Source organism: Brachyhypopomus gauderio, chromosome 10, assembly GCF_052324685.1.
Source record: "Brachyhypopomus gauderio isolate BG-103 chromosome 10, BGAUD_0.2, whole genome shotgun sequence".
Lineage (NCBI taxonomy): Eukaryota > Metazoa > Chordata > Actinopteri > Gymnotiformes > Hypopomidae > Brachyhypopomus > Brachyhypopomus gauderio.
Genome location: NC_135220.1, coordinates 1,320,183 through 1,338,797, shown reverse-complemented (window position 1 = coordinate 1,338,797; position 18,615 = coordinate 1,320,183). Strand labels below are relative to the sequence as shown.

The 18,615-nt window shown below is 43.1% G+C and overlaps 1 protein-coding gene across 2 annotated transcripts; it reads right to left on the bottom strand.

Moving 5' to 3' along the window:
• Nucleotides 1-61: 61 nt before the first annotated feature.
• On the bottom strand, nucleotides 62-13,698 carry c1ql4a (complement component 1, q subcomponent-like 4). 2 transcript variants are annotated; one of them, XM_077018509.1, is made up of 4 exons: nucleotides 13,201-13,698; nucleotides 12,621-12,853; nucleotides 11,341-12,179; nucleotides 62-2,101 (listed from the first exon to the last, which is right to left on the bottom strand). In XM_077018509.1, exons 3-4 carry the CDS (start codon nucleotides 11,884-11,886, stop codon nucleotides 1,922-1,924), a joined length of 726 nt encoding a protein of 241 aa, XP_076874624.1. In that variant the 5' UTR covers nucleotides 11,887-12,179; nucleotides 12,621-12,853; nucleotides 13,201-13,698; the 3' UTR covers nucleotides 62-1,921. The 2 variants fall into 2 exon arrangements, with proteins under 2 accessions (XP_076874624.1, XP_076874623.1); XM_077018508.1 differs by having other exon boundaries at nucleotides 11,341-12,853.
• Nucleotides 13,699-18,615: the final 4,917 nt, after the last annotated feature.

Here is an 18,615-nt window from a genome sequence, read left to right as displayed (position 1 = left end):
GTGTGGTACATCCAATACATTGTGCACATATAAAAAGATAAATGAGTCAGTGAAATTTAAACATTGTTTATTACAGAGTTGTTTGATGAGGAGGAAGTGAGGCTGTTTATAGATTTTATAGCTATAGTAATGTGCTGTGTGTTTGTGTTTCCTAATATTTGCACATGGCTTGACTTCTCTCCGAGTTACACCTCCCGCACCTCATAGAATCACTACAAGAGTTCCACAATCATCCATAAATACTTCACTGATGTGTGGAATGGCACACACGTGCAAACACTGTAAGATGCTGGGATTGTTAATGATGCATTTCTGCAGTGGAAGACACCATCGGCCATAACTCACAAAAAACACACAAAACACGCATCATAGTTGGAAATGTTAGGAGGAAAAAACCTTTAAAATAGCCTATTAATTGCTTACATTTATTCAATTTCACTTCTTTGGAGATTTAAAAAAATCTGGTCCAGATCATTTTTAAATAAACTTATTGTGCATGTATTTATAATATATTGTTATATGAATATGAAATGTTCATATATATATATCAAAAACCAGCACTACTAAGATGGTTTAGTATCTTTAGTAATATGGTTTATAATTTTGATGTAATAATAAGCAGAATATTACTAAAAAAATAACATATTCTAGCATACTATATTTTATTTATTTGTTTGTGTGCTTATTTAGCAGTTATTCAAAAATTATTATTATATTATCCAGTCACAAGAATGTTATGTGTTGTGCCAACTATGTAACAATTTAACAACATGATTTAAATTAAAACTGTGCTGTGCCTATTACCCAATTAAATCCTATACCTGTATCTGTTCTCAGGACTATTTAAGGTTATGTTCATATGAAGCTAACAAGCACACACCCACACACACATACACACATGCATATGCACACACAAATAAAACCATTACCATTAGCTTAATTAATAGTAAGAATCATGTGATTAATACATTCGACTGAATAGCGCTACAGATTATCACTTTAAGTCAATATATGAATGTTTTATTCTGTGCCAGTGTGCTTAAGTACATTGGAAATCCATGGTCACACAGCTCGGATGTGCGGCCAGTCACTGTGTGTCGATCACGTCCCCCGGTTTGTCCACGCGCACGGGCCACGCTTCCAATTCCACACAGGCTGCCGAAACGGTCACTTTAAGTCAAATGAATTGAACCGGGGACTTAGATTAATCACAGGCTCACAGCAGTGTGTGTGCGCATACATATGTCATTGTATTGAATTCCTGTTGCACAACAGCGTCCGATCAATCCCCTTGTTAGTGAAAATAACACCAATGAAATAATTTCCACCAAACCACAGCCATACTTATCAACGGCATCCGGCTTCATCACAGCCTGCCCGCATTCTGGCAGAAAGAGGAAATACTTCTGAAGTGAACTCTGGATGACACACCAAAATGAGGAGACTCATATATCAACAACACATATACACCTAATGCTGAGGGAGGCGAACACTCCAACAGATATATTTCTATATGCATTACACTTTTTGGGAAACGTGTAGGTGTATAGGTATGGCATATCGCCCTCATTTGCATACACATACAAGTATGTCAGAAAATGCACTTCTTTAATGAGTTATAGTTTGCTCATTATGACGTCTGTGGAGCCCTCTTCCACCCAGCTTCAAAACATGTGCATGTCCTCACTTTCAAGTCTGTTCAGAATGCGTGTGTGTGTATGTGTGTGTGTAATAGACAGCGAGAGTGTGTGTATGAGGGTGAGAGTGTGAGAGAATGTGTGTGTCTGTGTGTGAAAGACTGTGAAAAAAGAATTTGTGTGTGTGTGTGCGTGTGTGCATGTGTGTGTGTGCGTGCGTATGTATGTGTGTGTGTGTTCTGAGCAGCATCACAGAGAGGCGAGGTGGCAGGACCCGAGGGCAGTCAGTCGGGGTAGATGAGGAACCCGGAGAAGGTGCTGTATTTGTTGGTGTTTCCCCCGTGGACTTTCCCCCCGTCCAGCTGAACACACACCTCGTCCCCCACGTCCAAGTGCAGGATGACGCTGTTGGAGGCGTAGTCATAATTCTGATCGGCGTCCTGGGCGATGGCACTGGCCCTCACCTGTCACGCGGAGAGAAATAGAGGCGCGGTCAGAGGAAGGACAGGAAGTCTCTCCCGCCTCGCCGTGTCATCACCCTCATCACAGCCAGTGGGCCGAGCAGAACATGTCTGGCAGACAGAAAGACAATATTCAGTGTGGTGGGTAAATATTGTCTCCAGTAGCCCAGCATACTGGAGTATATCTTATGGGTGGGTAATATCCATTTAAATGATTAAATAAGTTACTCTGAATTTATACTTAATAAATTTATATCCTTAAATTAATTATTGTTCGGATTATTTAATTTGATACGTTCCAGTAATTGACGTGTCATATAGGAAACCGTTGAATTGTCTCTGTGGTGTGCTGTGGCGTGGCGATGGCACTACCGGGCAGTGACAGGCAAGTGTGAATTGATTGGGGAAACTTCCACACTTTCTCCTATTGATCTCCTGTAATGCCAGTGGTCGTGTGGTCCAACCTGTGGAATAAGGCTTGCTGTGGAGGGATGTAAACACACACTGTATCTCTTTGCAGTATCGATCTGTTGAACGTAATGCAGGAAACACATCCTGTGCGCAGATCTGAGAGGACACATGTCCACAGACACCAGGCTTATTTCAATTCTGCATCAAGGATCCTCTGTATTGACTCCCAAAAGTGGATCTTTTACTTTTTTGTTAACAGTTTAAACCAGGCTTAATCATGTGCACACAGACAGATATGGTCAAATAGACTTACAATTAAGGAGGTGTAGAGACCTTATGATCGAACTGGCTAAACAGAATGTGATAATGTGATGTATCCTTTTTGATGGCATTTTTTTCATCTTACTGGAAAATGTGAAATTATTAACATTTCACACATTTTTAAGCACCCCAATGACCCTTACGGCCAGGGAGGGTTTTTTAATATATATATATATTATTATTTTGCCATATAGATTACTTTAGTATTCTCGACAATTGTGGACATGTTTTGTTGAAAGATTTGAAGAAAAAAAGCAGTATATCTGCTGTCAGATGTCAGCCATCGATTGTCTAGTGCTTTGCTCGATGTCTAACCATGGTGTCACTGCTCAATCTCTGTCAAGCTTACCAGACAAGGTTCCCTAATGGGGCACACTGGGGAAAATATACTCGCCACAAAATTAAATATTTCCTGTCCTTTATAGCCCCTCTATATATATATATATATATATATATATATATATATATATATATATATATATATATATATATATATATATATATATATATATAAATAATACTACCCTTATACAATGTGACAGTGATAACAGGACTTCACTTTTTTTTTTTTTACATGAATGTTTTCATTGAAGATATAACAGACATTGTCTAGGGCTGTATGTTATAAAGTATGCTGACATAACCTGAATACGTAAGGTCAATGTAAAACACAGATTAGAACAGGGTGAACTTCCCAGTCGCTAAATAACCTCTCCTCCCCACACACATATATACACCCATGTCCTCATACACACACTCACGTCCTCAGCGTTAATGTAACGAGCGCTCTATTAGCACTGTTATAGACTATAGCTGCATGGATGGACGCTTCAGTGATTTGTTTATTGAATGCAGCACTACCAGTTATGTATCATTGGATACTGATGTGTGTGACCATAAAAACCATAATACGTGTGTAACTGGAACCATGTGGCTTAACATCCATAGGCTAGAACCATAACATCTTACACGATTCATTTATACAATTGTTGCTTGTAAATCATTAGCCACACAAATGCTGAAGTATCTGAAAGGTGGAAAAACCACAAGGGTAGAAATATTGAGCAGGCACGGGCCGTCATCTCTGTCGCTCGATATGAGGAACACGTTATCCGTGCGCGTGACAGTGACGGCCAGGCCTCCTCTTCCCGTCGATGGCGAGCATATGCCGCCGGGTTCATTAGCTTCGCTAACCAGGAAAAAGGGCTAGGCTCTCCCTCAGGCATACTCTTAGGCTCAATACCAAAATGTGAGTGACCGCTTTAATTAGCAGACACCCAGTACAGAACATTTAAACCCTCTCTCTCTCGCTCTCTCTCTTTCTCTCTCTCTCTCTCAGTTCGATTGTTCCCCTGTATTTTTGGGATGGGTTACGACGCGTCTGTGGGGCGCGCTGCTAAGATTGCTTGATGTTTTTCCCGACATTTATCAAATATAAGCGAAATGAAAGGTTGTCTTTGGGGGAGCAGAGGCATGGGGTGCGGGGGTGGTGGGCGTTTCAGGATTACGGCGGCCCGCAGCGGAGATGGATATCGACGTGGCGGGGCGAGCCGCCCTCAGAACACCACGCCAACTTGATCTCGGCACCGGCCGCGAGGAAGGACCCTCGGGCCCGCCGCAGGGCTCGTTCTGTCAGTGCTTTTCAGAGCAGGGGCACCATTAAAGAGAGAGGAAGGATGGAGAAAATGGGGGGGGGGGGGGGGGGTCACAGCTGCGGTGGCATTTTATACACAGCGCAGAGATGTGAAACAGGAGACGTGAAACAGACGAGGCGAGAGGAGAAGAGATGGACAGAGGAAGAGAGAGAAAGAGTGGGTGAGAGACAAGGAAGACTGGAAAGGGGGGGTGGGGGGTGGGGGGCTAGGATAACAGACTGATCAGGCGAGGCTGTTTTGTGAGACCAGGGAGATGTGAGAGTATATGAAGCTAGGGTTTTATCAGTTGTCACTGTGCTCCAGTGGTAATAAAACTGACAGGATTCATTCTCTGTGATGTACAGGCCTCTTAGAGTGGAGACAATGGGAGAGGAGCTGTTAAACTTACCTAAGGGACCGAGCACGTTGCTGAGGAGGGAGAGGGAGAATGCTGGAAATTGAACATTTATTGAATAGCTCTGCCAGGTCCCAGGAGGTGAACAACATTAAAGTGAGATAAGTCATCATTTTCCTTGTTCACACAGTTATGGTTAATTGGCACAGTGTTCAAGCGCTTCCCATATACAGTTCAAGAATAGACAACCTATAACAAATGATGTGGCTTACACTAATTCTATAATAAATGACCATGGGCAGCCTTACAGATTTCACGAGCGGATAATCAAGTGGCTTAAAAAGGTGTCCTGCACGTTGAACTAATTCCCTCTGTCATTATCGGTTCTTCATTTATTTGTGTGATTCCAGTGCAATCTATCTGGTAATTAGGGACTAACAGTTTAACACGGGACTCTCATTACGCCTCAGCTGTATCGTGTGTGTGATGCTGCTTGATCAGACATTTATTACAGTAGCTAGTGGTCATTAACAGACAGGCGATGGCATTTACTACACCACTGTGTGAGTGAACTCGACCTTTCGGTGATCTATTAACGGAGTGTACGACACTGGGAGGAAGAAATGAAGAAATGGAGAAATGGTTACATGAAGGAGAGGATGAATTGGGCATTAGTCCATTTTGCATCACAGATTGATTTGGAAATGCTCAACAGAGCCGTGCGGCTAAATATTAAAACAGCCCAACAGTTAGGGTGGAGTGGGGGTGGTGGTGATGGCGGCACAGAGCCTGAAATGACGTATGAGCCTGTCCTCATATTGTCGTATTGTGAATCAAGTCCGCATTAGCATTATGGACAAGATGCTGAAAAACATCTCATTATTCTAATGGCCACCCGAGAACAATAAAGATGCCACCTCCACCGCTCGCGCTGACTGACATGGTCACCCAACAAATCTTTTCACACTTTTACATCTTCCAGTTAGTCCAGCATCAGAGAACAGACTTCAGATCGTGGTCAGCCAAGAATGAGAATAACCCCAGATAAAAACGCTCTCACACGAAACGAGTTGGCAAGTGAAGAATTCACATAAGCAACCGTGACCACCATTTATTTGTTTGATAGTAGCCGTGGCCCTCAGGCAGGAGCGGGAGGCGGTGCTAAAGTGATGGTGCTAGAGAATACGACTGTCCACTTTGCCTTAATGTGTGCTAATTAAGTCACTTTAGGGTGAACAGGTGCTGTGACACAACAAACAAATGAGCAGGGAGCATTTTTGAGCGGGTGTTGCCTTTTAAACCGATTGGGCTGCATATCGGATTAATCAGGAGAAATATGTAGTTGATGCCATTAAGTATCAAGACGTACACGATTACAATTACATAACTAATCCTTGCCCACTGTCTGTGAACAAACGATCTGGTGATGACATCACACTGTACCCGAATGCACAAACCGAATCCAGATGAATCTGGTAAAGCAAACTGCAGAACTATAATTTTCTGCAGATCAGCCTATTTCTGTTTATGAATGTTTCTGACTTTTACACCCTTGTCAATACCATTTCTATTTCATCCGGTGTTGAAATGTGACCAATACGGTGGATTCAGCCTCGTAACTCAGGCTGTCTAGAGAGGCCATATAGAGACATGCTGGAGGGCATCGTGGCCCAAAGGTCACCTGAAGGAGAAAGATTCACTAAAGGTAACGGCCGAGCAGCCTTCGGCGGACGGCTGCCTGCTGATACCCACACCACTGGGAGTCTTTAGCTTGTGACTCCCGGGGTCTGGCTTTGAGCTGGCCATCTCGGCCACTCTGCCGAGTCCCCAGAGAGCGGCTATCACTGTCCATCAGAGCGGCGGTGCAGACAGCTCCACCAGATGCGCACAGTAACCCGCAACCAGGTGAAACAGTGTGCTGAATACACCCTGGAGGAGCCATCAGAGAGTTGCAGCATTAATTAACACCCCAAAGTCCACCGACATTCCTAATTGGTAAACAAATGCAAACGTCTAGACGTGGTCTTCCTGTCTTTTTTTTTTTTCCACTCTCTTCGAGACACCTTGTTAACCTGGGCTAGCTGTGCTACGCCGGCGGGTTCTCCACCTGTCTCTGCCTCCACTCTCACGTTCCTGATCTGGATCGGGCCTTGCAGTGGCCTCCTACCCCTTGTCCACCGTCTACCCGGCTCTGTTGAGCAATCCATCATCCTCTCCCACGCCTCATCTTTTTGTCAGGCTGCCCCCTCTCTGCCTGCCTCTGTCTCGTTCTCTACGTGTCTCCCCGTCTCTCTGCCTGCCTGCCTCTCTGTCTCCTCTCCACCTGTCTCTCTGTCTCTCTGCCCGTTTCTTGGCCTGTTCCCCGTCTCCCCCTTGACCTGTCTCCCTGCAAATTTTCCGTCTCCTTCTGTCAGTTTCTGTCTCCCTCTCTGCCTATATCTCTGCCTCCCCCTTGACCTGTCTCCCTGTCTCTCTGCCTGTATCTGTCTCACTCTCTGCCTGGCCAGCTGTCCTCTCCTGTCATGAGCCAGGCACTCATGCATCCACATTCTTTTTCTCTCTGCACATGGCAGTCCATGGCTATACACTGGACCTCTGTATTTTACTCAATCAGAGTCACATAGGATGACTGAGACATGGCCTAGAGCATTCCCATGCACCGAGGCAAAGCGTGGAAGAACTAAATTAAATGTCGCTACTGTATACAAATTGTTTTGTCTTTGTTGTTACATAAAGTAAAATGGCAGTTTTAATAATCTAGCGGTTTACCTCAGCTTTAATGTTGCTACAGCACTCCTGTGGGAGAACCTTCTTGTTAGTATACAAAATAACCTTTAATAAATTTCCATAAGACTTACCGTAATCCCTGAGGTAACACCTTTCCGATGACACCTCTGGGAACTGAATTCTCTCAGCATCTGTCAAAATCACCCACCTGCATTTATTCAGTGTTCGTATTCATTATGTGGTATGTAAATCCTGCACTATTTGCCAATCTTATTTTGGTGCTATCATTGTCTGATCATCGCACCCACTTTGATTTGTCTGATCATCACACTCAGTTTGGTGCCAGCCCTGTCTGATTATCAGACTCACTTTGTTGTTACCACTGTCTGATCATCACATTGAGTTTGGTGCCAGCCCTGTCTGATAATTACACTCAGTTTGGTGCTAGCCCTGTCTGATCATCACACTCAGTTTGGTGCTAGCCCTGTCTGATCATCACACTCAGTTTGGTGCCAGCCCTGTCTGATCATCACACTCAGTTTGGTGCCAGCCCTGTCTGATATTCATTCATATGGCCCGAGGTGTTTTTCCCATCCATTTCTGCTTGAGGGCATTTTTCCCCCCTCTCTCTCCCTCTTTATATCACATTAAAACCAACGAAGCCAGCACTTCACTCACATATCCACACACTTCTCTCTCCATCGGAAGAACACGAGGTCCATCACCCTAGTGAGGAACGGCCACCTGATGGGCTTGAGATGGACTGAGATGGGGTTAAATAATTAAATTGAGTGAAAAGATAATTAATGGGCAATCAATGAACATACAGGAGAGAGGCGTACGGGTGGTGGGCAGAGGATCCAATCTAAGAGTTATGAATGATTTAATAGGAGGAGCAGACTAGCATGACAATACTAAACTGTACACGGCTGCCATAGGACCTCTTTAATGTGCTTTCACTTTGATCTCCTCAGAAGGAGTGCCTTTGCACTCAGTCAGAACTGTCAACAGTGAGAAAACAGCACATTTTCAGCTCCCGTTGCAAAATTAAACGGTTAAGGAGCAATTAGTTGTTTTTGCTTATTTATGAAGCTTTCGGTGTTCCGAAATTGAATGGTGGACAGGGTTATCACTCGATCTCATGCACACAGCTGGTCTTCTAGAAAAGGTAATTTATAAAAAAAAAAAACACCTTTTCTGTGCTGTCCATATTCTTCCTTCTGTCTTTAATTAGTGTCGAGGGACAAGACAACTGGATGAATAAGCCGTCAGTTTTACATTCATTATTTATTTATCCGAAGTGCCAGTGTGCTCATCCACACCTTGATAGTCATTTCTGCTTACCATGGCCACACCCCCCTTTAAGGTGATCATCACGCTGTGAAAATGATGTTTGCTAATGAAAGCAGCCCGAAATTGTTTTCATAAAAGATCAGAGTGGTTTTAGCGGCACGACTCCTGACGCAGTAATCTTAGTTTAAGCTTTTGCTGTAGACCCTTTCAACATGCTAATCTATGATCTTACCTCTGGCTATAACTGTAATTGAATGCGTATTTGTTAAATTATACCATGCGAATATAATAATTTACGTTTGGAAAACAAAACGTGTGGCACAATCCTGGGAGTGAATTCTCACACATTTTAGTAACGCTGAAAGAAACTGCAAGTTATATTTTTTGTCTGTTCACTTGAAAGTGTCATATTATTGATTGTCTGCTCGTCACAAGGCCAGCCACTAGGACATCAGACTTGTCATACCAATTGAAAATAAAAAAGAATCTACTGACCACTGCTGGGACAAATGTCACCTATCCAGCTCAAGGGCTGGTCTTCCCTATCCTGCTATCAGACAACAGCAAAAATGCACCTATGTGTAATATGTGTATAAAATTCCTTCCACTTTGGAAATGTATTTTCCATTTATTTTTCCATAATTTGTCCTCAGTGCACAACCTTTACAGCAGCAGCAGTGGCACACGCCCCTCCTGTAGCCAGGCTAAAGGACGACAGACGTCAACCCTTACTGAGGACATTCAAATGTGTCCGATATCTTCAAAATTAGCATTACATAGTGTTTGCTTTCTTTTAAATGCTAGCATTTGGAAACCCTTTAGTTTCTCATGTTGCATGGAAATGTCTGAATCCCAACGAGTTGATATCTCCATTATTTGTGTTTAAAACTACTACATTTTTTTATGATTACTATACATTAATCATATTTTCAGTTCAGAAAGGAATCATGTAACATTATCTAAATAACTCAACAATGCGCCACACAGCTTCACCAGTACATACAATAGGTGTATTTAAATAGAACTTCATCTGTGCTGAATGTGCCTGCCAAGCATTTGCTTTTGCAATATGTTCACATGGATTCAGGTAAATGTAAAAGGAAGGTCGTCCCCGGAGAACCACGGACATGCACGGGTCAGGTTCAAAACTCAGTAAACCCACTCAGTAAAACCTGTTACAATTCAGCACATAGCCCATAGCACAGCAATGTGAGTCAGACTGTCCCAGCATTCTCAGTGCTTTCTACTTGTTCTTCACAATTTTTCCACAATGATATTTACAATAGAGGGTGATTTTGTGTTGGTTAAAGCATTGTTCTAATTCACTGATTAACACAGGACACATTGTATGGGTTTTATAGTTAATATTCAACATAAGTATGTTTTATTTTTCTAAAACTCACTTTCTGCAGTTAATGATGGTTGAAGCAATAATTAGAAACAATCCATTATCAAACACCTCTGCAATTTCAAAGATTACTAAGTGTTTGACTCCGACGTGCATTCATGCACACCCACAACCCAACAGATCCATCACGTAACGATCGGCAGAGATTCTTCACAAAGGCAACATGAGCGGCTGAGTCCTGACCATGGAAGGCCTACTGGACCGCTATCACTCAACCTAGAAGAACCTCTCTGAACCCTCTCTGAAATCTAATGCAAAATTCATATCCCAAAGGCACTTTATATGGATAGTAAACAAGCTGGTAAGCATTACTATCTGCTTTAATTATACATCTTATTGCATTCATCATCATGCTCTGGGTTAGGTTTAGTCAAGGCAAGTGTCTTGTTTACCTGTACAAATGCAAAAACGTCTGAAAGTAACTGGAAAGGCAGAAAATATTGTGGGCACCATACTAGTCAGGAATAATTCACCCGCACTGGTGCTTATGGTAGTATTGCTTCAGATAGGAACAGCTGTAGGGAAAGATCCACTGACTGAACATAGATAACCAAATTTACAAGTTGTCACAAAAAGCAAGAAACCAAGCCTCTGTTCATCTTCCCGTGAAGCCAACCTAGCCACGGCCTGCAGAGAGGCACTCTGGTGAGGCACATCAGCAGGCCAGCTCAGAACAGTCTTCCAGAAATAACTATGTCACAAACATTTTTCACAGAAAATATTTTAGAGATGTGAAAAACATGTTTTTATTTGAACATCCCTCAACAAGCTCTCAATGAACTTTTTACCGAAAGTAGAATTATTATGAAATAGCAGAGTATGGTTAACCACAGCAGTGGACCTACAAGGTCTTACACATTACTTGCCATGTGAAAAAAAACATCTGTATCAAAGTCTTAATCTCAGAGTATGTTGAACCACATGAACCGCATGTTAATTACAACAGCCAAGACCACCTCTCAACCGCAATGGGTAACGAAAGCTAGACTCCAAAAAATGTTCATAAATTTCAGAAACACGACCAATGAATATAGATGATATAACCTCATATGTGCGTAACTGACTCAAATCTTAAAGAACAAAAGGGTCTCACCTGTCCATTCTTTTTGAGATCTGCCCACATGCTCGTCCCGTCTCCTCCCCGCATGAGGACGTGATAGGTGAAGTAATAGATACCAGGGAGAGGACAAGTGAACTTGCCCGTGCTGGGCTCATAGTAGTTGCCCACATTGGTGACGACATCGTCAAACTTGAGCACGTCACTGCCTTCGTGCTGTTTGCGTAGGCCTGCATAGAAAGCAATCTTCGGGCTGTAGAAAGAGGGCACATAACCGTTAGGACCAGGTCCTGGGGGTCCCTGTGGGCCAGGCTTTCCCGGCTCTCCAGGAGGTCCTCTGGGTCCAGGTGGTCCCGGGAGCCCCGGAGGTCCTCTGTACGCAGATTTTCCTCTTCGGCTTGTGAAATCAGGGGGCGGCGGGGAGACGGCCGTCAATTCTTGGCCATGTTGTGAAGGGGTGTAGGGGTCACAAACCATCCGGCAACTGCCAAGCATTTCATAATGACTTCCTGAACTTCCAGCTCCTCCCCCTTTTGTGCTGTGGACCAATAGAGGTATGGCCACCAGGAGAATGAGAACCATGGCCACGCCCACCGCCGCCCCTATAACGCGCTTGCGACGGCTTATCCGGGAGGTGGCCAGGGCGAGAAAGTCCTCGTCTCCTTTGGGCGGAATGGTGCCCGCCAGTGTGGACAGGAGAGTGAACAAAAACACAGACTAACAGTATGAAAATAAGGAGTTATGGTGAGTTTTAATATACAAACAAAACTTAGAAGCAAAGATGTCTAAGATGAGACCAGTGTTGGCAAAAAATAAATAAATGGATAATTTGTGAGTGATGTGAACACACCAAGAAGAGTGGAGAGAGGGATGGGCTAGTGGACAGAACGGGTTGGAGAGTGGACAGAAAGACAGAAGACAGTAAAGAGAGACAGGTGGAAGAGAGTGAGGGAGTGGCAGGGGAAAACAGAAGCACAGATGAGATCTGTGAGCTCTGGTTCACCTAAGTGCTACACCACTATGAACACAATAATTACCGTACTGTTTATTACAAATTTTCTGTTTTCAGACTTTTTTTTTTTGTCTTTCATTCCCCGTTTTACGAGCTTGGTTATTATGCGGGGATTCCTCTAGGGCACACAAGTCTCTTTCATCCCAGATCAGTGAAATTGTTTGTCCCTCGGCTCAGAATAGGGGCTCTTTAGCAGTAGCTGACAAAGGAAACAATTGTGAAATTCAATTCTGAAAGGCTCGTGTGCTAAGACAAACTGTTGTATTTCATCAGAACAAAACATTTACTTTATACGCAGGCGTACCAGGAGCTCACGTTGTGAAGGGAGAATTTCAATGCTCCATGACGGGAAATAAAATTTAATTGATACTTGGAAATTCTCTTGCCAAATGAAATTTAGCTGTGCGCTTTTGTAGACGTCCCCGACTCAGGACTGAGGAAAAAAGTCTCTGGTGTCTTAGAATATGAAAATGCCTCGTTTTAGAAAGTGAAACAACCAGCACTGATCCATTCATAGGGACTGATAAAATTCCATAACTGGAGGAGAAAACAGATGAGGAAATCAGACAGGCTAAAGATAACCTCCTTTAGTAATACACATCATATATTTTAACATTCAGCAACGATGAAATCTAATTTAAGTGAAAACACAAACTTGTACAAGAACTATTTTTGTTCTTGTTCGCTACCTTTTCACGTCGTCATTGAGAGAAACAGAAATTTCTCTTCAGTCGTCCCGTGCCCAATGTGCCCAAAATGTGCCCGAACAGCCGTTAATGTCACACCTGTTGTCCTCGTGGCGCGTGAGAAGGTAGCGACGTGCCGCCACTCAACTTTCAATGTTCAGCAAACGAATGTTGAGCCGTAAAGTTGAACACACTTACCCTTCTTCAACGATCCCCCCCTTTAGAAAATATAATTTTGTGTCAGCCTTCTCTTGGTGGTGATCCTAAGTGGGCGAGTTGGTGAGGAAAAAAATTAAAAGTTGCTGTCGTTGCTTGCAGTACGCATCCTCCGCGACCGTGCTGAACGAATGAGCGCGCGGAACGGCGCTCGCGGGGTGCAGGCGGCGCGCGCTCGCGTCCTCGCGGTGACCGAGTGCGGTAGCCCACTGCCGTGGGAGCCAGAGGCTACAAGCATATAAAAACCGCACGCCACGAGACGATGCCCCCCTCAAAATGCGTCTCGACTCAAAAACAGATACAAGTTAATTCATAACGAGCAGCTCTCGTCTGTTTCAGCGGAGAATCTGTTCAAGTCCTTCAGGCAGCCTAGTTCAACTTGTCTCGATGTAACATTTATCTTACTAATACGGAGGAAATTCTCATTTGCACCGACCGAAGTTCGTTGAAACACCGAAATGCTTCAGTCGACTGCGTAGATTCGACCTCTCCGACACCTGTGAGATTTCAACACTACACCCTCATGTTTCGATCTATTCTCTCCATCCCTCCCTCCCTCCCTCCCTTCTCCCTCATTCATTTTCCTTTCCCTATAACCACACTCACTGTTCAGTCTAATTGTTATAGGGGATACATTATAAGATTTATCATTGCTATAAGTAGTCTGTGTAATCAGCTGTGAGACAAAAACTATAAAAAAAAAATAAATAAAATATTTTATGGAAAATGAAAAAGAACAACAGTTAAATATGAGTAACACATCTGTGTTGTGGGTTAAGGGTGTCACATCAAGTATTTTCGAGGCCTGTGTGTGTGTGTTTGTGTGTGTGTGTGTGTGTGTGTGTGTGTGTGTGTGTGTGTGTGTGTGTGTGTGTGTGTGTGTGCTTTAGCTTCCTATCTTTTGGACCTCATTAGTGAGGAACACTGAGACCATTGTGCGCTCGCTCTCTCTCTCTCTCTCTCTCTCTCTCTATTTCTCTCTCTTTCTCTCACTCACACACACACACACACACACACACACACACACACACACACACACACACACACACACACACACACACAGTGTCTCACATGCACATATATACTGCAGTTGCCATCAGCCCTCAATAATTGCACTAAATTCTGTATTCTGTAGAGACCACCCAAGTGCCCCAAATCTTTTACAGATCACAAGAAAATGAACCTTGCTCAGAAGAAGAGCCTTACTACAACATACAGCCATTGTTTCCTTGTCCTTGTCTACTCCTTTCTTACACACACAAGCTTATTTCTCACCCCCTTCTAGGACTGAAGATGATCTAATGTGTAAATGATGAATAACCCCACAAAATAGAAGGAATTATGGGAAAGCAGTTTTCCACGAACAATTTTTGAGGCTCTTTCTCACACAGTCTGGCCAACCCACTGGTATCTGTGGCTAAACGTAGGGGGTTTTGTTGCAGCTCCATTGAGAATTCTGTGTAACTCATCCGCTCTCCCTTCCTGTCAGGTTTAATCACACATCTGCATTTTTAAACTTTAATGGCAAAGGTGGGAGCAGGGGGAATACATATTGATGACTCTTTCTCCTCCCTCCTCCTCTCTCTGATATGACCACTGTCAGGGGAAAGAGGAGGGGGGGGTGTGATGGGGAGGGGGGGTGGAGGAACTGGGGACGATGTCCCCCAAATAATGAGTGGTGAGACATGAGTGACTTTGGATCTGGAAGGATTCTGCAGGGACATGTAGAGTTGGTGTGTGTGTGTGTGTGTGTGTGTGTGTGTGTGTGTGTGTGTGTGTGTGTGTGTGTGTGTGTGTGTGTGTGTGTGTGTGTGTTTGTGTGATTTCCTGGCTGAGTTAAATGGTGTGTCACTTCCACTTTGTAGGTCAGTCAGTCTGTTCCATTACACACACACACACACACACACACACACACACACACACACACACACACACACACACACACACACACACACACACACATACATGCTTACACGCACATGCATACACACTGCTCCACTGCAGTCTCCTCGGATATATAATCACCACTAGGAGTTACAGGCAATATAGTGAGAATTGGTGCTTTAGTGCCTGTTAAAATATTACTGAGATGATTAATATTGAAATATGCATGTCTCTAAGCTGTCTGCTCCTCATTCTTTCTCAGTTTTTCAACCTCTCAACTCTATATTCTACATTTCCACATTTCTCGTTTTCATTTTATCCATTGTTCTTTTTGGTAGTTACTTGCATTTTGCTTATGACTGCAAAACGGCATAGTTTGAGTTATTATGAAGTGTTTGAAAGAGCTTGCTTCAAAGTCCAGAAATGTGATGGGTCTCTTTACATATTTACAATCAGGCTTATGATGGCTGCTTTGAATTGTTACATTGACCTGTCACATATATTTACTTCATATATCTATACCAAACATAAATATAGCTCTGATTCCCAGTTAGCCTTAGTAAAACACCTATTCCATGATGACATAGACAAGCCATTAGTCACTTCTTCTAATACAGTTCTTATTCCTGCTGTGCATTGATTTGTGGTTTACTCACTTTTTTAAACCTACTAATTAATGTTTCACTGTGTTGTTTGTAAACATCAGTGATGGCAAGGTAGTTAAAGGGCACAGAGGAGCGGGCATGCATCATAGCAGAGTTATGGTATTTAAATTACCCTCCTCCCACCAGCTTCATCATCACCAAGTCATTTGCATATCCGTCTGTGTGCGCCAGAGACGAGACTGTTGCAGACCTATCATGTGGGTGGAGAGAGCAGAGGGGAGTGGGGTAGAGTCTGCACCATCCTCTGTCTCTGTCTCTCTCACACACAGACTAAAACTGTCCAGTAAAAGCAAGTCCAGTCATTTAGGTCTGTGACACAAACAATTTGTTTGCTTACGTACCGAACAGGTGCGCCTCACTATAAAATCAACTGCGAGCTGCCTTCTTTTAGACCCCACACTCAGCCATGCTGCTGGCTTGTTTAACGACAGTTGCTTTTGGCTTTAGTTACTGCTGCACAAAACGCCCCACAACAACTCACAGGATGTTTCACTGAGCTCAACAATCTAGTCACATGACTGGGGCTGCATTTATACCTGTTTAGAAATCATTGTGCATGGTTATGTGTGTCAGAACATTTGGATGGATTAATACAATAAAGAGTTAACCAAAGTTTGGAACAAAGGCCATACTTAAAATCCTTCTTAACTAAACATACACCACAAAACCACTCCATCCTTTGTGTTTAAAAACACCACCTCCAAGTATTCTCCCCATTTCTCCTCCTCTTCTATACCCAGCCTGGTCCTTCACCAAAGGACCCGACCTTTAAGATTTTCAAATCGGAACGTTCTCTCTCCCCTCCTACACCCCCACATGGTGCTTTCATCCAGTCTTTGCAAGGTCATGCATCATTTTTGTGAACATTTGTGAACCTGTTATATGACTGTCTTCCAGATTTTTCATTGAATATTTTTTCATTTTTTGTAGTTCTTTTAACTCTGTTTTGGACACGACTGGTCTGTATTCGTTTCGTTATTTGCCAGTTGATGTTGGATTGTGTGTTTTAGATTATCGACTGTGTTTTGGTTGCACTGGAACTCTGCAGGAATCTGCAGGTACATGCAGTCTGTGAACCACCTTTTGTTGCACATTACCTGATCCATCTAATCGATGTTTTCAGAAGACCTTAATCATCTGGATGATTTGGGGTTAGAACTGAACTAAACATGAATGTAAATTTCCAGGAGTTAATAAGCAGTGTCACAGAGCAGTGTTTCCCAGGGCCTGTCCTGGGGGACCCACTACACAGAAACACTTTAGTGTCTTCTCTATTCTAACACACCTGATTCAACTCCTTGCCTAATTATCGATCCTTTAATGAAGTGTCTGTGAAGGGTTTCAGTCATCTTAGTAAATGGCTTATAGTATCATTAAAAGAGAGAGGAGGGCATCATAGAACAGTGATAACTAACCCCTGCCGTTGAGCTGTCTAACAGTAGTAGGCTAATAGAGGCCTTATGGTATAATCTTGAATCTTGAAGACATTTTGCAGATCAATCAAGGAAGTTCATCAGTTGAAAAAGACTGGTGAAAAGACTCCCTTATGGGTAATCCACAGCTATGGTGTCATAAAACTTGCTCAGGGCACATGACAGGCATTGAAGTCTGCAGGTATGAATTGGTCTGAAACTGCCAATGTAACGATATTAGAAAACCATCGTATACAGAGGATAAGTGGTGTTGCAAAAATACCCAGCTGCCACCAGCTGCACCCAAGGACATCTTAACACAGATGGTCTCCTTCATTTCTCTTGCACACCAATTGTCTCTATCCAAGTTGTATCCATTCTAGTCCTCAAAAGAGTGTCTTTTTCTTTCAAATCCCAATAGGCTACTGAATGCTGAGCATAAGAGTTAGAACTTTAGTTGTGGACCACCTATAGAGTGTTTTCTCTCAGTACTGAACACGTATGTGCATTATTTTTGCATTGCACTTCACACTTTATATTGCTTTGCTGGTGTTTTTTTTTTAAACATGGTCTTTAGATGGAAAGATGGGTTTGAAATGCACTGCACACTGATGTTTGCTGAATATCCTCCCGAGTTTCCAAGTCGCTCCAGACACAGAGGGGATAACGATGTTCCATCAACGCCGCCCTTTCCCTCTGCCTGTCACTCTGATGTTCCTGTAGGACTTAGTTGCTGTTTTGACAAAGGGCCAGCCTGGGTAACCACAAGATTTCTCTTTAAAAAAAAAAAAGGAAAGAAAAGCGTCTTTGAGGCGTTTGCTCTCCTTGGACTCTGTGCTATCTGACCTGTTCATTCTCAGCCTGGTGGCAGGGATCTCTAATCACCCCCAGATTCTGTTGCAGTGGGTGGTGGAAGTCAAATAGCAAACGCTGATCATTATGAGTGGACGTCCCGTAGACTTCGATATACAAGTCACCACGTTTTTGTAAATACATTTCTTGCTTCTGCTTATGAATGTGGTTGACGAAGACCTTCTGGAGTTCTAGAGGTGACGTATCGTGCTAATGTACTGTGTTGTCCCACCTTAATGGTGGCTTAAAGTCTTTTGCCATAAAAGCCATGGCTTCTATGCTCTGTGTGATAAGGTGTCCAGATGTCTGGTTTTAGGCCGGACTGTCCAGTTTTACAGATTCTCCAACGGTCAGAGTGCCTGGAGAAATATCTATTTGTTATCTGGTGTGAACTGGTGATTGGTCGTCATTATTTTAACATGTCTCTGGGTCACATACATGTCAAAGTGAATACTTTGTATTTCGCTGTGTTAACAGTTTGCCTTGTTCTTTACCGACCAACTAAACCTCAGAAAGTCCACGTCCTTAATGGTTGTCTTGTAGAACGCTTGCAACGTGTTTAATACCAAAAAAGAAAAGTGACT

Bases quoted from the DNA above. Each gene is read 5' to 3' on its own strand.
- c1ql4a (XM_077018508.1), bottom strand. From the start codon at position 11,886: ATGGTTCTCATTCTCCTGGTGGCCATACCTCTATTGGTCCACAGCACA. The intron at 2,102-11,340 runs GTGAGACCCTTT...TCCGCGTGACAG, and splicing joins ATCTCAAAAAGAATGGACAG to GTGAGGGCCAGTGCCATCGC.